Consider the following 18,795-nt stretch of genomic DNA (forward strand, 5'->3'; position numbering starts at 1 on the left):
ACAGACTGACTGACCGACTGACCGACTGACCGAGCCAGCTCCTGCCCGCCCCTCACCCCGCCCGCCCCCTCTCTGTGGCCGCCTCCGTCCGCGGCTGCCGCTGCTGCCACTCTGCTCTCGCCGCTGCTGCTGCCGCCGCCGCCGCCGCTGCTCTGCCACACTACACACACTGCACCTCCCTAGCCGCCTCGCGACCTCGCCATCGCCATCATCCTCCCTACGCTATCCCCCATCGTCCACCACCCACCACCCATCACCCCTACCGCCCGCCCGCTCGCCCGCGTCTCGACCTCGACACCATATCTCTCCACGAATCTCTGCGCCGGCGCCACTCGTTCATCCGCCGCTCGCCCATCTCTCGCCTCCCCACGTCGTCCTAGACTCCGGCCAACAGCTGCGCGGTACACGTCTACCACCTTTCCCCGCCCGTCCTTCGCCCCGTCTACTCTGCATCCTTCCTCTCGAGGACCCGTTGCACCCTGCTCTGCGTCAATCCAACACCTCGGCGTAGCATTTGTGGCTTGGCTCCTTCTCCATCCGGCCACCCATCTTGGACTCTCCCGACCCAACTTGCCTTCCCCCTTCGCCCTCTGACCTCGGCCTCGACCGATCGACACTCGTCCTGCCCACACCTTGCCTCTTGAACCTCCTCCTGTGTCCCTGTCCCTCTCGTCGTCACCGACCCCTTTGTCACCGCTGCGCCCTTCCCTCGTCCCTCGCCCATCACCGCCGCCGCCTGCACCTTGCACATTGCAACGCTATCCCCCTGGCCATCTTCCGACTCGCCATCCAGCCAGTCTGTATGACCGTCGAGCCTCGCCCCCGCCCAACCGTCTTCTCCCTATAGCGACACTCGACAGCCGCCTCCCTCGGCACGCGGATGCCATCCACCTGTCCAACACTGTGCCCCCGCAGCGTCCCGCGATAGACGTTCGTACTCCCTCGCCACCCGTCACGCCCCCTCGAACACACGCTCGGCGCCGGCCTCGATCCCATCCGCAGGTACCGAGCCTCGGCACCGACCCCCCAGTCCAACACTCCGGCGGGGTGAAACTGGCCAGGCATGCCAGAGGGCAGGTCCCCCATCAGCCCTAGCAGCTCCGCCCAGGCCCCCTGGAGCGACCAGCTCTCGCCGCGCAGACCGCCACAGCGGTCCAACACAGGACAGTCCGACGCCGGCTCTTCCTACCACTCGCACTTCGTCTCCGCCGACGACACCGACGACGCCGCTGGCCAGCTCGGCGTCGGCATCGCCAGGATGAACACGGCCGACTCCGCCGAGGGCTCCTCCTCCTCGCGACTAGACCACGGCGCCAGACGCTCGCCCGTCGGGCCCATGCCACCGGGCGCCTTCAGGTCCAGCTCGCGTGCCTCGTCGCACGAGGGCGGCGGTGGCGGTGGCGGTGGCGGTGGCGCAGGGTCGCGCTCGCACTCGCCGGCACCCGGCTCCGACGTCGCAGCCCTTCGGCAGCAAGACAGGGCGGAGCTGTCGCCCAGCCCTTCGCTCAACGTACCCGGCGAGGGCAACGAAGCGAGGGGAAGGCGGCGAGCGGACACCGACAGGATCAAGAGCCGCGCCGTCGACCCGGGCTGGAGCTGGGAACAGGAGAAGGAGAAGCACGAGGGTGCTGCCGCCGCCGGCTTGACCTCATCCCCACAGCAGGCCAGCGGCGCAGCTCGAGAGGGGGTCGCACCGGTGCCTGGCCCCGGCCCACACCTTCCGCGCCGCGCCTCCTCGCGACCCATGCCGCGGATCGACACCAGCGGGCAGGCCAACGGCAGCAGCCACGCGGCCGCCAGAAAGGGTTCCCACAGTGCGCTGCCTTCGCCCGACGGCGGGCCGATGCCCGGATCCAGCATCGCCTTGGTGCAGAGCGGAATGTCGGATGGCAGCGCGGGCCAGGTGCCGTCCTCGGGCAACGCCGGCGGCGGAGGAGCGTCCGGCAGCCAGTCGCAGCTCAGCAGCAAGGAGCGCGGCCACTCGAGCCGCAAGGAGCAGAGCTGCCGCGCGTGCGGCAAGGTCATGACGGGCCAGTTTGTGCGCGCCCTCGGCAGCGTCTACCACCTGGACTGCTTCCGATGCAATGTGAGTACCCTCGCCTCCTCAACGCGCGTCCCCGGTTCGACCCGTTGCTCAGGCAATATAACTAATGCCCCCTCGTCTGCTCATCTTGGCTCCTTGTGCGCCGCCCCTCGGCCTGCAGGACTGCAACAAGGTGGTGGCGGCCAAGTTCTTCCCGGCGACGGACGACATGGTCGACTCGGCCGGCACGGGCAAGCTGTTCCCGCTGTGCGAGACCGACTACTTCCGGCGGCTCGACCTGATCTGCGCAAAGTGCGGCGGCGCGCTGCGCGGCAGCTACATCACCGCGCTGGGCAAAAAGTTCCACGTCGAGCACTTCACCTGCTCCGTCTGCCCGACCGTCTTTGGCCCGCAGGACAGCTACTACGAGCACGACAGCCAGGTCTTCTGCCATTTCCACTACAGCACCCGCTTCGCCATCAAGTGCACCGGCTGCAAGACGGCCATCCTCAAGCAGTTTGTCGAGATCAATCGCAACAACAACGACGAGCACTGGCACCCCGAGTGCTACATGATCCACAAGTTCTGGAACATCAAGCTGTGTCCGACCGGCTCGACGCCGCGCGAGGGCGTCGCCAGCGAGCCGACGACGGTGCCGTCGGCGCCGGAGCCGTCCAACTCGGGCGTGGCGCCGACGCTCTCGGTGGCGGCCGACGCGATGCCCACCGTCGACGCCCTCGAGATCGAGGCCAAGGAGACGCCGTCGAGCCTCAAGCAGAAGCAGAAGCGGATGGAGGAGCGCGTCTACCGCATCTGGACGGTGCTCTCGGCGTTCGAGGAGAGCTCGGCCGCCTGCATCTCCGAGATGCTGCGCCACGTCAGCAGCGGCCGCTACCTCGGCGGCGTGCGGATGGCCGAGCGCTTCATCCTCCACGTCGAGGTCCTCTTCTCGGCCATCGACGACCTCGAGGCGCACTTCCGGCGCGAGGAGGCCAAGGGCATCTCGCACATCCGCGAGGCGCGCATGCTGTGCAAGAAGATCGTCAACTTCTTCTCGCTCCTCTCGCACACGCAGGAGACGGGCGCGCGGCGGATGGGCATCACTCAGGAGCTGCTCTCGCTCGTCACGGGCCTCGCCCACTACCTCAAGATCCTCATCCGCATCGCCCTCACCGGCGCGCTCAAGCTCGACCGCGAGTACGGCAACGACGGCGCGCTCGGCTGGTTCCTCAGCCAGCTCGCCTTTTCGGCCAAGCTCGGGGGCTCGCAGAACGACGACCAGCAGTTTGCCTCGCTCGACACCAACGCCGTCGGACCGGACGGCAAGTGGTACGGCTACCGCAGCCTGCCGCGGAGCACCAGCTCCGGATCCTCAGAGACCGGCGAGACGGCCACCGACCTCTGCGTCGCCTGCGGGCAGACGGTCGAGGAAGAGTGCCTCCGGATGGGCGTCAACCTACGGTGGCACTCGAATTGCCTCAAGTGCAAGGGCTGCAAGCGGCCGGCCATCCGCGAAGGCCTGTCGTCCAAGAAGCCCGCCGAGCCCAAGGCCGACGCGCCCGAGCCGCTGCCGGCGTCGCAGTTTGGCCTCGACGTCGTCCGGCGTGCCCCACAAGAGTCGAGTGGTGGCGTCGGCCCCGGTGCCGGTGCAGGGCGGCCCCCGGCCCTGACCTACGCGTGCTTCTGCCCTAGCTGCGTCCACGCAGCTGTGGGCCAGCTGCGGTCAGGCTTCGAGTCGGTCACGCGCCTCGAGCAGTACGCATTCCTCCTCCGCGTCGCCCTCAACCGCCTGTTTGCGCTGCTGCGAAAGCGCGGCGTGGTGCCCCCCTCGCCGCCAACGGCCCCTGTCACGCTGCGCGACGCATCGCACAAGGACGCGGCGGCATCGGTCGGCGGCCAGGATGCCGGTCGCGGCAGCGGGGCCAGCGGTGCCGACGGCGACGGCGACGGCGACAACGGCGTGTCGATGCACGAGGCCTACCGCGACTCGCAGGACATCAAGCGGATGAAGTCGGTCAACCTCGACCGCAAGCTCTCGACCAAGGCCAAGGTGCCGCGCATCTCGACGATCGTCGGCAGCCCCTCGGGCCGGCAGACTCAGACTTCGGACATGCAGCGGCCCTCGCCCACCGAGCTCGCCAGCCAGCAGCTCGAGTCGCGTCGCTCGCCAAGGTCCGCCAGCCCAGGATCCTCGCGTGGCGACCGCAGCTCGCCCCGACCCCAGGCGTCTTCGCGGGAGCCGTCGCCGAGCGGGCGGGATCCGAGGCTGTACCAGCCGTCGATGCAGAGCCAGCAGGCGATCGCCGCGTCGCAGCAGCAGCACGTCCAGCAGCAGCAGCAGCAGCAGCACTTCCGCGGCCGAGGCACCCAGCCGACGCCGGCCCAGCAGCAGCAGCAGGCGGTGCCATCGATCCAGCAGCCCCCCTCGACGCCGACGGCCTCGTCGATGCAGCGCGGCGCGTCGCCCGCCGCACCCGAGCCGGGCTCCATCGTGCCCATCCGGCCGCCGTTTGCGCGCCACAACACCGACGTGCGCATCCGCGAGGACGGTCCGATGCGGCAGCCCTCGGGCGACGAGATGGCCAAGTCGGCCCCTAGCGAGGACGGCATCACGCTGGCCGACATCCCGCACATCCTCGAGGCGGAGCAGGCGCGCGAGCAGCACCGGCCCATACCCAACGAGGGCGCCCGCACCATCTCGGAGCTCTCGGCGCTCGAGCTGTTTATCGTCAAGCACATGGCCGTCATGATGCTGCAGCAGTCGGCGCTCAAGGACATGGTCAACCTCGACGACCTGATCGAGTTCATCGAGACGCGCAAGAACACGTTCTGGGGCAAGTTCTTCAAGGGCGGCAAAGACAAGAAGGAGATCAAGAAGAAGGGTGAGTGGCCGCGCGTGTTGCCTCCGGTCTCGTTGCGACGAGGCATCTTGTCGCTGACTCGCTGGTCTCTGCTCCTCCCCTCTTCTGCACCCGCTGGGCAGGCGTGTTTGGTATTCCGCTCGAGATCCTCGTGGAGCGCAACGGCGCCGACTCGACGCTCGGCGCCAGCGCCGCACACCTCCGCGTGCCGTCGTTTATCGACGACATCATCTCGGCCATGAAGCAGATGGACCTGTCGGTCGAGGGCATCTTCCGAAAGAACGGCAACATCCGCCGGCTCAAGGAGCTCTCCGAGGCCCTCGACCGCGACAGCTCGCAGGTCAACCTGCTCGACGACAATCCGGTGCAGCTGGCGGCGCTGCTCAAGAAGTTCCTACGCGAGCTGCCGGATCCGCTGATGACGTTCAAGCTGCACCGGCTGTTTGTCATGTCGCAGAGTGAGTATCGCACTGCGGAGCCGTGCGCTGCGGCGTGCGCGAGTGCGCGCGTGCGATCGATGGCATGCCAGCTGCTCTCCTCTGACCAGACTTTCGCTCTTGGCCCCCTCTTCCGCCGTCCTTCGTCCGCTGCCCTCTCGCAGAGCTCGAGTCGGAGGACGAACGGCGCCGGATCCTGCACATGGTGACGGTGCTGCTGCCCAAGAGCCACCGCGACACGATGGAGGTGCTCTTCGCCTTTCTCAAGTGGGTTGCCTCATTTTCGCACATTGACGAGGAGACTGGCAGCAAGATGGACCTGCCCAACCTGGCCACCGTCATCTGCCCCAACATCCTGTACTCGAAGGGCACCGACCCGGCCAAGGACGAGACGTTCCTGGCCAACCGCGCCGTCAGCTACCTGCTCGAGAACCAGGACGACTTCTGGACGGTGCCCGAGGAGCTCGAGGCGGTCCTCTACGACCGGGAGCTGCTCAGCGCGTCGGCCGAGCTGACGTCGCGCGACATCCTCAAAAAGTGTGAAAAGTACGCCAAGCGGCAGCGGGTGCCCGGCGTCAACGGGCCGCGCGGCACGGGCAACGGGCCCTTCCACGCTGGCGAGATGACGAACCGACATCGGCCAGACATGCACCCGCCGACGACGATGCGGCAGATCCAGATGGAGAGCCACAGCTACCGCGGCAGCAGCAACAACCACAGCGGCAGCAGCGGCAGCAACGGCATCGGCACCGGCCACGCGCCCCACGCCCAGCAGCTCGGTGCTGGCAACGCCTACTCGCGCAGCCCGGACAGCGGTGGGCCGTGGTCGGCGGGCAGCGGCGGGGCGGCCAACTTTTCCAGTCCGACGGACAGGCTGCCGCCGTCGAGCCATGCGACGCCGCAGAAGCCGTCGACGTTTGGGCCGGGCGGCCACGGCGGGCAGCCGCCGCGGACGCCGACGCAGCTCAACGGTCCGGGCCTGCCGTCGGTCTCTGGGCATCCGCAGCAGCAGCAACCGCAGCAGCCGCAGCAGCCGGGGCAGGCGCACCACAACAACCATCATCACCACCATGCGGCGGCGAGCTACGGCTCGGGCCAGCAGCCGTCGACGCCGCAGGGCTTCTACCCTCGCAGCGGCACGCCCTCGGACGGCGGCGAGCGGAATCGCAACATGCCGGTCGAGCAGCGGTCGAGCTGAGCGCGAGCGGCAAACGGCGGGCCGCCTTGCTTGCAAAGCAAGGCCACGGGTGCTTTGATCTACATCTACATCTAGCCTTCTCACCTCTCACCTGTCATTCTTCTTGCCTAGCGCCATGGTCCTTTATCGTATTTCTAGGGCGCCGGCTCGGTCCCGGCCCTCTTGGTGCCTACGGAGAGGGTGGCGTGCCGGCGTGGCATGGCCGGAGGTGTGGGGCCTGCGCCGAGCCGACTTCCTCGTGGTCACACTCGCCTTGTTGCCGTGCCGTATTCATTCTCCTATCGACGCCCCAGGTTGCGCGATTTCGCACCACCGTCAAGGCTTCTGCGTGCTTCTTCAGCCTGCCTTTCAACCGCCTTGGCTCCTCGCCAAGCACCCGTCCACCCACCTTGGCCTACCTATCGTTGTTGTTCGTTTTTCCGTTGTCGACCTATCTGCGTCCGTCGATCTTGGCGAGAGAGAGAAGAAATGCAAAGGGAATCATCCACCATGCGGTCCGGTGCGGGTCTCTGGCTGGGTCTAGTCGACGAGGCAGGCCGTCGAGCGGGGAAGGGGTCTGGGGAAATCGGGTCGACGGGCTGCGCTGGTGGCGTTGGGGGAGTCTGGCCGTCGCCGTCTTCCTGTCAAGACGCACGAACGGGGTGGGGTGGACGGGGAAAAGGAGAATAGGGGGGGTGCGGGGTGCGGGGTGCGGAGGGTGGGTTGCGGAGAATAGGCACGGCTTGGCTTGGCCAGCGTGCGCAAATGTGGGCGTAGGGCGCCAGGCCCTGTACGCTGACGCTGTACGGCGCCCCTGACTCTCGTCCTCTCTCTCTCTCCATCCCATCGCATCGAATCGCATCTCCCTAGGCTGCCTCTCTGCTCGTGTGTCGACGGGCTAGGCTAGGCTAGGGCATGCCGGCGTCATACCACATCGTCGAGATCAACATGCATGCATGCATGACCTGCCTAGCATCTGGACCGCCCGGTAGGTATGCCATGCCCTTCTGGCCCAGGCGCAATCCAACAGGACCAGAGAACTGACGGCCTCTTTGCCCCCCCACCCCCCTCCCCCCTCGCCCCGCCCTGGCTTGGTTTGGCAAGGGTCTCCCTTAGCTTTCCTTTCATGCTGCGTATGCGTGCGTCGTTGAAGGCCGTACTGCCATCGTCCCTCCTCGCTCTCCGCGACCCGGCCTCAGATAGAGGATTGGCGACTGCTCCTCGCACCCGGAGACGAGACCGGTGGCACGACCTCGGATTGGGGTGGGCATCATTTCGAGCGGACGGACGACGATACCGCAGCCGTACGCGGTGCCCTCGCCACGCCCCCCTCTCATCCCGTCGCATCCTGCGCCCAGGGCTGGGGCTGGGGCTGCACTTGGTCGCTCCCACCGCCTTGGGGCGCAATACTGCCTCGCTAGGTTGTCTCGTTTGAGGCTAACCATCTAGGGTCCTGGCGAGCGTGTACGCGCGTGCGTGTGCCTAGCAGCCTAAGGCCAGGGCTTGTGCTCGTGAGTCCCCCTCCCTCGATGGCTTGCCACCAGGTCCATCCTCCTTTCCCCCTCCCTCTCCCTCCCTCCCTCCCCTCGTCCTCTTCCCCTTCCTCAGTTTCCCTCCTCATCCTCGCCCTGTCCCTCGCTTCCTCAGCCCTCTCGCTCAGCTCTCGACCCGGCCATCCTGCCTCTCTCGACCGATAGGCCTCTACGCCGTCGTCGTGTGCTCAATCTACGTCCCCCCCTCCCCTCCCTCCCTCGTGGCTGCCGTTGCGGCCCTCACCTTGGATCACGCCGCTACCCGTCACCGACCTACCCCCCTCACTGCGGCCGTCCATCCCTCTCGACGGTACCGCGAACTCCCCGCAGACAGTCCGATGTATCCGGATGCGCCGCCGCTCGCTCCTCTAGCGTCCAGCAACTACCCACCATCACCACAGCGTCCAGCGCCCTCGCCATCCCAGACGAGCAGGGGGCATGATCACCTCGGCAACACTCCCGCGCCCGTTCAGGTCCAGGTTCACGACAAGGCACAGGTCCGACAGAGCAGCGATCAAGCTTCAACGAGGGCCACCGCCGCACCGATACGCGACTACGATGTAGATGCCACGCTCCGACCCTCTCAGGCATCAAAGGCTCAGGCCTATGACCCAGGCGCGACGACGGCATCAGCAGGCACACGGCCCCGCTACGATCCGGAGCCCTACCGCCCCAGAGAAGCCTACCGCCCCAGCCAGCGAGGGCCCACGGCATCCGCCCAGCGAGGCTTCTACATCCCTCCGCCCGGGTACAACGTCACCCCGACCTCTTCCAAGCTCGAGGACGGCGGCGCGCGATCTCGACAGGATGCGGCGGCGCAAGCACAGGAGGCGAGCAGTGGCTCCTCATCCTGCCACTCGAACCCTTCCGCTGTCGACGGCGGTTACTGGCCGAGTCCGCCGCGCGATTGGCAGCCGCAGCTGCAGCGCATCGAGGCGCGCCCTGGCCTCGCGACGTACGGCGGCCACGGCGAATGGCACCCCATCGAGACTTCGCCCGGCCGGTGGACGTGGATGCCCGTGATCCGGACGAGGAGCGCGGGCGATTCTGGGCTGGACGCCTTCTTTTCGAGCCTCTCGCACAACGACTGGACGGTGCCCCAGGCCAAGCAGATGCTCACCAGCTGGGCCACGGTCGCCACGCTGCTGGCAGGCACGCAGGGCACGCTGCTGACGCTCTACAAGAGCGATCTGCACCCGACCAGCGTCGGGTTCGGCTTCGCGGCCCTCTTTCTCGAGATCTGGGGCGCCATGACGGCCACCATCTGCATCGTCGTCAGCATCACGCTCCAGGGCGCAGACGAACACGGGGCGGGCCGGCGTTCCGCCAGCATGCACCGCCGAGGGGCCAACGACGTGTACAGCTCGCCCACGGCGGCGGCGCCAAAGAAGCGACTGTCGATCAAAGCGGCATGCATCCTGGACCGCCTGACGCTCGCGACGGGCTGGATCGTGCCGTCCGGAGCGATCCTCGAAGTCATCGGCATCCTTGCCTACGTCACCGCCCAACACAACGGCCGCCTCCTGTACGGCCTGGTGACGACCATGTGCCTGAGCGCCGGCGTGACGGTGTTCGCCATCGGAGCCGGGTACTACAGCGGGCACTGCCAGCAGGCCAGGCTGCGCGGCGTCGGCGAGGTCCGCCGTCGACCGATGTCGGATCGCCACCAAGCCGATACGGGCGCCGATCGACGGTACCGTGGGCGGGGGCGAGGCAAACGCGGTGTCGACCCTGACGGCGGCGGCGACGGCCGCGGCGACGCTCCTGGATCCGAGAAGCGGGCGCGCGGGGGCAACGACGATGCCGAAGAGGAGCTGGATGAGCGCGGTCCCGGCTTCTGCGGGCTGCCCTTGATGGGGTGGAGAGACCACGGCGAGTACGGACCAGACTATGCTGACAGCGACAGCGACGTCGACGGCGGCGGCGACGGGCTCAAGCTCTTCGACGGAGGACGGGGCCAGGGTCCGGGCCAGGGCCAACTTCCCTCGCCACTCGACGCCGTCGTCGCTTGCTGACGCGCCCGCATCGACGCGTCTCTACCTCGGTCTGCGTCTCTGCCAACGCTGCGGCGCCGGCCAGCATCCGATCCACCAACGCCAACGACCTGTTTCCACGTTCACGACACATTCGAAACGCCACGAAGCATTCATAGATACCCTCTTCCCGCGCTCGCCACATACAAAGCATCACGATCCACGACTCTACACGCAATGCAACGACCTACCTCTGCCCCCGATGGCGTGTCCGTTGGTGCGCTTGCGGGGCTGAACCCGTTTGAACCAGCCCAGGAAGGTGGGGCATGAGCGCCGGATCGTTTTGTGTCCGTCGTGGCTTTCGGGTTGGAGGCACGGATCGGTCGCTAGCCTCGATGCGAAGGGGCGAGGGGATGAGCCCTGACTAGGCCTAGCTAGTCGCCGCCTCTGACCATGGGTCCGGGCAAGACAGATGGGCACGTACGATGCCAGCTCAGACGCAGCGAGCTGGTACGACCCTGCTCCTGCTGCTGCTCCTGCTCGGGCATCACACGTCACCACCTGGACCGTCTGCGGCCCACTGGCGACCTGTGCGACGCTCCGGGTGGAAGGCGTACGACCGGACGGCCGCTCGACGAATCGCGATCCCGGATCAGACCTTGGCTGTCATGCCACATCATCAATGTTGAACCTACCCACATGCTGACCCACAACATTACGGAACTGGCATGGGGTGGTGCAGCAATGGACTTTGCGTGATGAGGTGCGTTTGGCGCCCCATTTCTTCAGCCGGAACGCAACTGCCGCGAGGACAGAGGACCCGCTAGAAGCAAAGGGGGTGGGTCCTCGACCTAAAGATGCCAGCGAACACTGACTGACGTGGTGCGCAGCGACGAGGACCCCCACCGTGGGCGACGGGAGGTGGGGGCGTACAAGCCCCTCGTCTGTGTCTGCGTCCCTCCGAGAGCCACGCCTGGCCTCTATAAAGCCGGACATCCTGCGCCCGCAAAGACCTCGACCGCACCTCAACACTCCAACCGTGCAGGCCAAACTCCCCGACACACAAGCCTTGACCAGACCGACAAGCATGAAGCTCTCCGCCCTCCTCACCGCCCTCGCCGTCGCGCCCTTGGCGCTGGCCGCGCCGTCCTTGCCGTCTGGCAAGACGTACGAATGGCGCTTCACGATCCTGACATTCGGATACGGCGTAAAGATCAAGTCTCGAATCCAGTTCATCACGGGACCGAAGCCCAAGATGTGCTTCAAGCTCGACCCGAACCAGCCGACGCCCGGCACCGAGGGCCTGGACTGGCAGATGTTTGCCAACGGTGAACCGCTCCACGATGAGGCTCTCATCGGAGCCTGCTGGGATGCAGGCGTGAACCTAGTCACCCTCGGCTGGTCCATCATCGACGGCAAGGACGTGCCCGGTTTGGAGATCTCTAGTAAGTCACAGCCGCGGGTCCAGCTGGGAAGCGAGCGTCGAAGACGCCGCATGCAGGGAGGTTGGCAGAGCGCTGACCTCTGTAACAGTCTGTAAGCCGGTCCCAGATGTCGGCGCCGCGGTGCTCGACAACACACCCTGCTACAATAGGTGGATCTCCGGCAGGTGGACGGTCGCCTAGATCGGCCGCAAGGCTCGACAGGAGCAGGTGGCTGCACCTCGCTCCACTCGGCGTAGCATGCGCCGAGGTACCTTCAAGGTGCGGCGCGGCAGCGCGGAGCCCGACCACAGGCGCCTGCCAACGAGCCCCGCGGTCGGGGCGTCGTCCTACTTGGTGCCTTGGTAGTCGCCGAAAGGCACCAGCCGTTTGTCTCTGCGGGACCAAGGTCCCATTCTCTGAATCAAATGGTCCCCATCTCCCGGTCCTGTAGTCGGCCACGAGCGTCGACGGTCTCAACGCGCTGCGAGGTCGGCACGGTCGCCACGAGTAGCGGGCGCGGGCGGATTTGGGCAGTAGTGGATTGCGCAGCGCGGATCGCAGATAGCGGCTGCAAAGCTGGCGAGTGCGGACTCTAGCGACTAAAGCGATACGAAAACCGCTCGATCGAGAGCTAGGTGAAGCTCTGGCTCCCGTAGACTTTTGAGACGAGGCTGCTCGGCCACGGCTGCGCTGCCGTCGCGACAGATAAGGGTCCCATTCGGCGTCCAGCTTGCATCCCGCAGCGCCGTTCTGAGCCCAAGCTGTGGAACACAGCAAAGTCTCCGCCCTCCCCTCAGGCGAGGGCAGTCCGGGGGCGATGATTATTGTCGACTTGCTGGAGGCTTCCACGGAAGTCGGTATCTGTGGCCAAGGGGTCCAGCGGAAGGCCGCACTCCGGTAATTCCAGTTGTCCGCCATCTCGACGAAGTCCGGATGGAGAAGAGGCAGCCTTTGACAGCCTGGCCCCATAGTGGTCTGCTGGAAGATCGTCCTGCCGATGATATTGAGACGATGACCCACTTCCCTCGGCAATCTCAGAAGGCAGCAACTTGGTTGCTCTCATTCGATTCAGCAAATCCCTGTCTCCCGGCCCGGAAGGCATCCCATCGCACGGTGGGACTCGCGATCCCGTGAACGCGCGAGGTCCGCCCATCTTGTGGGCAGTTGCATCCAAGGCCAGGCAGGGCGAGAAGGTATAAAAGGCGGGCAGTCGTGGCATCGCTCTCTGAGAGCAGACCCCAGCTACACATCGACATGAAGCTCCTCGCCATCTCCAGCTTGCTCTTGCTCGCCGCCACTACCGGTGCGCGGGCCGAAGCCTACACACTTGCCATCAAGTCCCACGACGGCCAGATCGGCCACCTGATCTATGACTACGACGATCAGACTGTTGGCTTCTACTACATCAGCGAGGTCGCCCCGGACCCAAGCTCCCAGGACTGGGACCTGTACGTCGATGAAGATAGTAAGGTGGACGTCGTCAGTGGCAGGTACAACAAGCCGGTGGATGCCGACGATCCCAAGTGGCCGCGCGTCTTGACCGATGTGCTCCGGGAGCTCGTGGATGGGCGGCCCTATTCAAACCTCCGCATCAAATGTGAGTCGGTTGCGAAGCGGGGGACCCTACTTGCTTCAACATCGGACCACTTACGGCCGCCTTGACCCACCGATATCCCTAATACAGTGCAATCCGAGGGCGAATACGAGGACTATCCCATTTCTGGTGTCTTCAGCCAGCTGTCGGCTGCAAGCAACACGTAGCCGATTACCGCACGGCATCGCTAAAGGTCATCTGTGGAATGCGATGCTATCTCGGTGCGGCAAATCGAAGCCTGACCGGGCCCGTTCAGCTCCGCGCGGTCTCGGAGAGGCAAACGTTGTCAAGCCGTTGCTTTTGGTCCTCTCACCTTGCTGCGAGCCCCTCCGTCGCCCATCGGAATACGGTCCGACCCTCTCCTTCCCTCCTTGACTCTAGCGTGGTCGGCATGGCCGCTGTCGCAGCGTGTACTAGCACGCGTGCATCGTTCGGCGGCCCTTGTCGACGGTCCATGTCGGGCTGCGTTCTTCCACTTTGCGGCCCTCTCGAAATACAATCCGAGCGTTGAGGGCGTTGAATGAAACGCTTGACCGTATGCCTGGGCTCCTGATCGATCGATCTTGACGTGGCGACGTGGTCCGACCCTCGATCAGCGCAGACCTGCCTTCAGTGAAGCCTGAAGCTGCGCGCCAGGGCCGGATAGTTCCTTCCAAGGCAGACCCGCGCCTCGCGGGCCCGGCTCGCTCCCGTCCGGACCATGGAAGCCAGTCCGATGGAGGACTTCCTGCCGCTGACGGCGGGACCACAACGAGCGATCGCCCACCTCCTTGCACCCGGAGTGGGGGAGGCAAGATACGGGTACCTTTCCGATGACCGGCCCGGGGCCAACTTCCGGCGTCGTTCTCCGTCGAGCATGGTTGTCGTCCCACAGCTTGACCCACCAGACGGGCAACAGAGGGCCCACATGTTCCACGAGCCGCGGCCTTGCACCCGAGCGACCCGGGTCGCCCCCCACTCAAGCCCGCCCCACGCCTTGCTTTGAGCGTCGCGGCGTGCAGCCAGGCTTGTACCATTTGTCATGAAACGGAGCTCGAGCCGGTCCGTAGCATGGACGACGGGCATGGGTGAGCATCACGAGGCCTGAAAGCACGCTGTTCTGTAAGCTACTGTATTGCTGCCCTTGAACGGCAAATGCCAGCAACGGTGCCGAAGGTGGGTGGGGGTCGAAGCTCCCTTGTCCATCGCGCGAACTGTCGATGGGTCAACGGCGATTGAGGACATATAAGGCGGTGCAGCGTGTAGTTCCCGTACCAGCGTCGGAACATGGGCGTGGCAGGAGCGTGGTGCGAAAGAGCAGGGACAACGAACGGCGCACAGTGAATGGTAGCTTGCTCTCGACTCAGGTGCCGCTTTAACGACTGCCGCACCATGCTCAAATATGTAGAGACGAGGTGGGTGCATGTGTAGTGCTGCAATTGAGGTCACCGCCTTAGCTTTGTGGGTCTTCCGTTGTCAGGATCTGGGCACGCCCATCCCGGCCTCTGTCTGTTCCAGGCACGATTGCTCCGACCATCTTTGGCGCCGATTTCCGGCTTGTGGGGGTTTTAGTTGCCACCTACGGACGATAAGAGCGTGGGGCGGCACATATATACATAGGATAACAGCTGTCTCCACGAGCAAATTGGGACTACTCGCATCGTGCCGCTCGACGCGAGGACGAAACAGAAGATGAGCAAAATGGCGCCATAACCGGGCCTCATGCTGTACTGGCGTGAACACGCTTGAAGCTAGCGCTATCACGTCTCTGAGCCCCAGCCCGAGGACAGGTCTCTCATCTCATCAACTTTCCGGCCTGGCATGCTCAAACGAGGCCGCGACGGAGTCGCGTTCTTTAAAGGCCAACTGAGGAAGTCCTAGCCAGCCCTGAGCTGGCCGTTGGGCTATAAAATGCCCTGGCACCTCCCTCCCGACTGCCCCCTTCTTCAACTCACATCGCTCGAACAACCCTCCTCCCCCTCCTTCAGACCATCCTTCTTAAACTCCCTCAACCTTCCCCACCGTCCGCCATGAAGCTTGCTGCTCTTCTTTCCCTCGTTCCGACGCTGGCCTTTGGCGCCCCGGCGTCCAACAACTTCATCCTCGGTTTCACTTGGTCCGACGGGTCTCAAGGCTTTCTCACTGCGGACAAGCTCACGAGCAAGATTTGCTACTTTCCGCTGAAGCCGGTCAGCGACGAGGTCGACAGGTTGTGGTTCTTGAAGCTGAACGAACAAGACGCTGTTCAAGGTAGCTACGGCGATTGCGGTGCCTTGATGAACCAAGGTGGCGGTGAGATCTACCTCAAGCAGATCATCAACCTCATCGCCGATGGACGTCCGGTGCCTGGCGCCAGGATTGACTGTGAGTCAAGCGTGGTAGATGCCATAGGACTGGGCTGCTCTGCTGACGAGCATCTCTCGCCATATCACAAGACCTCTACGGGGATAATCGGATGACCCACAACCTTAACGAGGTGTGGCATCGTGTCGGTTAGGGGTGGCGAAAAGCAGCCCGACGCTGGGTGCGAGAAGCGCGCTGTCTCTCATCCAGCCGTTTGAGCCGACGCGGCGACTCACGAGACGCTACTCTCAACACCTACCACTCGTTGGACCTTGTCGGTCTAGCATCATCTACACACCGCCTCCTCGCCCCCTCCCCTGACCCCCTTCTTTCCCCTCCCCCAGAGCCCGAAAGTGTCGCTGGGTGCCTCAGCTCTGCTTCTCATTTTCATGATTTCTTACTCTACATGAGCCTTTGCCAGCGATCGCCTGTGTGGGCATCACAAAACGACAGTGCGACTGGCAGAATGTGTGTGTCCAGCCGTTCGAACCTGTGTAAATGCCCTCGAAAGCGAGGAAAGAGGGTAGTCAGGGGGTTTCACCTGCGCACCACGAATGTAGTTACCATCGTGTCGGAGGGCGCCACGCCGGCCGCCAGGAAGTCAATGTTTGTCGCCCGAGATGCGGGGTGTTGAGGCCATTGACCCCAACGAACGCAGCACAAGAGCACCGGCGGCAACTCTGGGGCGTGTGGGAGGCACGCGACGCTGCTGCTGACCTTTGCTCGCAGTACGTTTCCAAAGCCGGCTGTCTTGCCGGGCTCCGTGTCGAAAGACGCAGCCCCGCACTCGGAGCGCACCCGAGAGCCTTGCGCCGCAGCTCGATGGCCTCCCGACAATTCTGGCCGTTGTCACCGCTCCACGCCCATTCTCTCATTCCGGTCGTTGCAGCCGAGTGAGCCTGACCGGGGATCGCGGCCCGAAGTTGCGAGCAGTCTAGTGTACAAGGAGCGCCATCGATACCCGTCACTAGCTTGCCAACGTCGCTCGCGACCGAAGCCGCCCAGGAGAGGGTCCAAAACGTCGCAGTCAAAAGGGGACGGCGCCCAATGCGCGGTGCGGTGTGGGCGGGCAAGTGGGCGGCGGCGGGCACCGAGGCTGTGCACACCCGATACCGACACGATGCTTGTGAGGTCGGGATGTGGGTCGGTTGACTTGGTGCACCCACGCACGATTGGGTGGCACGGCAACGGGGCTTCGATTCGTCCTGATGCCGGGACGCCTGCCGTCGGGGCACCGTCGTGTGGGCGCGCTTGGACGTCAATCGCAATACGCTCTCGCTGCGCTCTGTGTGACGGTCATACGTGCAGGACCAAATCGAGGCTGCCGCTGCAGCTCGCAAGAGGTCATCCCACGACGAACCAGATCGAACCAGGTCGAAGTACGAGCCATGAACGCCCCCTGAGCGTAAGCCGACGTTGCGTCGCCGATTGCCTGGTGGGTTGGTCGGCCGACTCCTTCGGCCCCTGGTTGCTGTGTGGTACGTACACATGCGATGAGCGCAGTAGTGCGAGATACGGCTGCCACGTACAAGAAAAATCGGTTACGTACGTCCATACATATTCAAACGCCCGAACGTGGGGCTCGAGGCGTGCTATTGTCGTGCTTGCAGCCAAAGGGGGAGCCGGCGCCGAACACGCATCCGTGCTGGCAACCTGTGGCGACCCAAACGTCCTCCCCTTGTACGCCACTCGATCTAGCCGTTCGTGGGCCTACCGCGCGGTCCGGCCCGACTGGGGCGCTTTGCGGAGCCAAGGCCGTCAGCAAGAGCGGACAGCACCCTGTGCGGCCTTTATCGAGCAGGACGGGATGCCCTAGCCCGGCCCATGGCCATGGTCATACGGCTATAAAAAGCCCTCTATCTGACCCCCTTCCTCAGCTCATCCACCTCACCTCACCTCAACTCACCTCAACTCACCTCACCTCACCTCGTCACCATGAAGCTCGCTGCTCTCTTCACCATCGTCCCTCTTCTGATCGGCTCGGCGTCGGCCGTGCTTCACACCATCGCGCTCGATCACACGCCCGCCTATACCCTCGGCGGCTTGTTCAAGTACGACACCGACCTCAAAAACTTCTGCTTTGTTGCCAACAAGGCCGCCGATGCGAGCGACCAGTCTCGTTGGGAGCTGTTCTACAAGAACACGGGCATTCAGGCGGGCGGCATGTACAACCAGTGCGGCGGGTTCCCTGGCGCACCCGATGGTAACCTCGTCAACCTCGAGATGAGCTACCGCAATCTGATCGCCTCGAACAAGGCCATTCCCGGATCTCGCCTGGTCTGTGAGTAGTGATGCGGCAGGGGGTCATATACGGGAGTCGCGGGCCGTCGCTTATCGCCGAGATCCACGTCCGGAATCGCCTGTCCTGGCCCATGCAGTCACCGACGGCAACGGCCGCAACATTGGCACGGCGGACCTCTCGAACATGAAGTGGACCTGAGCTGGTTGAGTGTGCCAGGTCTTCAAAGGTCGGTCGTACTCGTTCGGGAAGCGCCTTGGCTCGTCTTGCACGGCCGTCGAACCGCCGCTGGTCGCGATGCGCCTCGGCGTTCCTCGGACCGCAAGACGGCGCTCGTTCCACGAGCGTCGAGGCGGTCCAACGATGACCTTTTGGGGGGCCCTTGGCGACACCGTCAACGCAGCGATGTCAGCCGTAGACCGCCTGCTCCTCGTTTCGACGTGTAGCCAGACGCCACCCTGCCTCTCCCACACAGTTTGAGCCATGTCGCCGTGATTCGTCAACATCGTTTTCATTTGTTCACCACCGTACTCACAGCCAGCGCCAGTCTGGGGCTCTGCGGGGTCGCAATCGCGGCTGCTGGGAAGGTAGGTCGGCGATGGTGAGCGGGGTCCGGATGGGCGGTGCGTCGATGGCGGGCGAGGACCGGTAGAGCGACTCAGAGGCCGCTGTCTGCTGGTGTGCGGATCCGATGCTGCAGAGCCAGGCCGGGGTGCAGCGAAAAAGGGATGAAGGCGGGCAGGCGGGCAGGCGGGAAGGCGGGCAGTGGGGCAGTGCGGGGAGTGGGTTCAAAGGAGGCAGGCAGAAAGGGGCCTGTGCGGCGGTGGGGCGAGTAGTCCTACCTCCTGGCTGGCTGACGTGCTTCCGACATCGATCGAGGCGGGCCGCGAGGCCGGGCTTGGCTGGCTGGCTGAGCAGCCAGACGTCGAAGGAGCGGCGGCCTGGTCCCAATCGAGCCGGCCTGCGCTGGCGCGGCCTGGCTGCCTCTCTGGCCTGCTTGCTCGCATCTCGGCCGCAGCTGAGCCCCGCCTAGCCTGATCGTCCCAGCCAGCACCAGACAGGCAGGTGCGGCGCGAGGGACGTGCACGGGCGCCAGGCCGATCAGTCAGCCAAAGCACCGCCCCGCCTGCCTAGCCTGCCTGAGCTTCGATCTCTACATATCCCGCCTGTTCCAGCCCAAGCCAGCCAACCTGGCAGGCAGGCTCCGGTTTGG

The 18,795-nt window shown here is 65.0% G+C and overlaps 6 protein-coding genes across 6 annotated transcripts; all 6 read left to right on the forward strand.

Annotated features, from left to right (window-relative positions):
• Window positions 1-1,063: 1,063 nt before the first annotated feature.
• PFL1_05424 (uncharacterized protein) lies at window positions 1,064-6,519 on the forward strand (the record flags this gene model as incomplete). The annotated part of the gene is made up of 4 exons (XM_007882955.1): window positions 1,064-2,086; window positions 2,205-4,905; window positions 5,007-5,342; window positions 5,486-6,519. 4 exons carry the CDS (start codon window positions 1,064-1,066, stop codon window positions 6,517-6,519), a joined length of 5,094 nt encoding a protein of 1,697 aa, XP_007881146.1.
• A 1,849-nt stretch (window positions 6,520-8,368) lies between these two features.
• Window positions 8,369-10,045, forward strand: PFL1_05425 (uncharacterized protein; the record flags this gene model as incomplete). The annotated part of the gene is made up of 1 exon (XM_007882956.1): window positions 8,369-10,045. The coding sequence occupies one exon, from the start codon at window positions 8,369-8,371 to the stop codon at window positions 10,043-10,045; it is 1,677 nt and encodes a 558-aa protein (XP_007881147.1).
• Window positions 10,046-11,090: 1,045 nt separating this feature from the next.
• On the forward strand, window positions 11,091-11,628 carry PFL1_05426 (uncharacterized protein; the record flags this gene model as incomplete). The annotated part of the gene is made up of 2 exons (XM_007882957.1): window positions 11,091-11,448; window positions 11,555-11,628. 2 exons carry the CDS (start codon window positions 11,091-11,093, stop codon window positions 11,626-11,628), a joined length of 432 nt encoding a protein of 143 aa, XP_007881148.1.
• A 1,053-nt stretch (window positions 11,629-12,681) lies between these two features.
• Window positions 12,682-13,188, forward strand: PFL1_05427 (uncharacterized protein; the record flags this gene model as incomplete). The annotated part of the gene is made up of 2 exons (XM_007882958.1): window positions 12,682-13,024; window positions 13,112-13,188. 2 exons carry the CDS (start codon window positions 12,682-12,684, stop codon window positions 13,186-13,188), a joined length of 420 nt encoding a protein of 139 aa, XP_007881149.1.
• A 1,842-nt stretch (window positions 13,189-15,030) lies between these two features.
• On the forward strand, window positions 15,031-15,497 carry PFL1_05428 (uncharacterized protein; the record flags this gene model as incomplete). Its single annotated transcript, XM_007882959.1, has 2 exons — window positions 15,031-15,364; window positions 15,436-15,497. 2 exons carry the CDS (start codon window positions 15,031-15,033, stop codon window positions 15,495-15,497), a joined length of 396 nt encoding a protein of 131 aa, XP_007881150.1.
• A 1,781-nt stretch (window positions 15,498-17,278) lies between these two features.
• Window positions 17,279-17,783, forward strand: PFL1_05429 (uncharacterized protein; the record flags this gene model as incomplete). Its single annotated transcript, XM_007882960.1, has 2 exons — window positions 17,279-17,624; window positions 17,722-17,783. 2 exons carry the CDS (start codon window positions 17,279-17,281, stop codon window positions 17,781-17,783), a joined length of 408 nt encoding a protein of 135 aa, XP_007881151.1.
• Window positions 17,784-18,795: the final 1,012 nt, after the last annotated feature.

Source organism: Pseudozyma flocculosa (genome assembly GCF_000417875.1).
Source record: "Pseudozyma flocculosa PF-1 unplaced genomic scaffold scaffold00019, whole genome shotgun sequence".
NCBI lineage: Eukaryota > Fungi > Basidiomycota > Ustilaginomycetes > Ustilaginales > Ustilaginaceae > Pseudozyma > Pseudozyma flocculosa.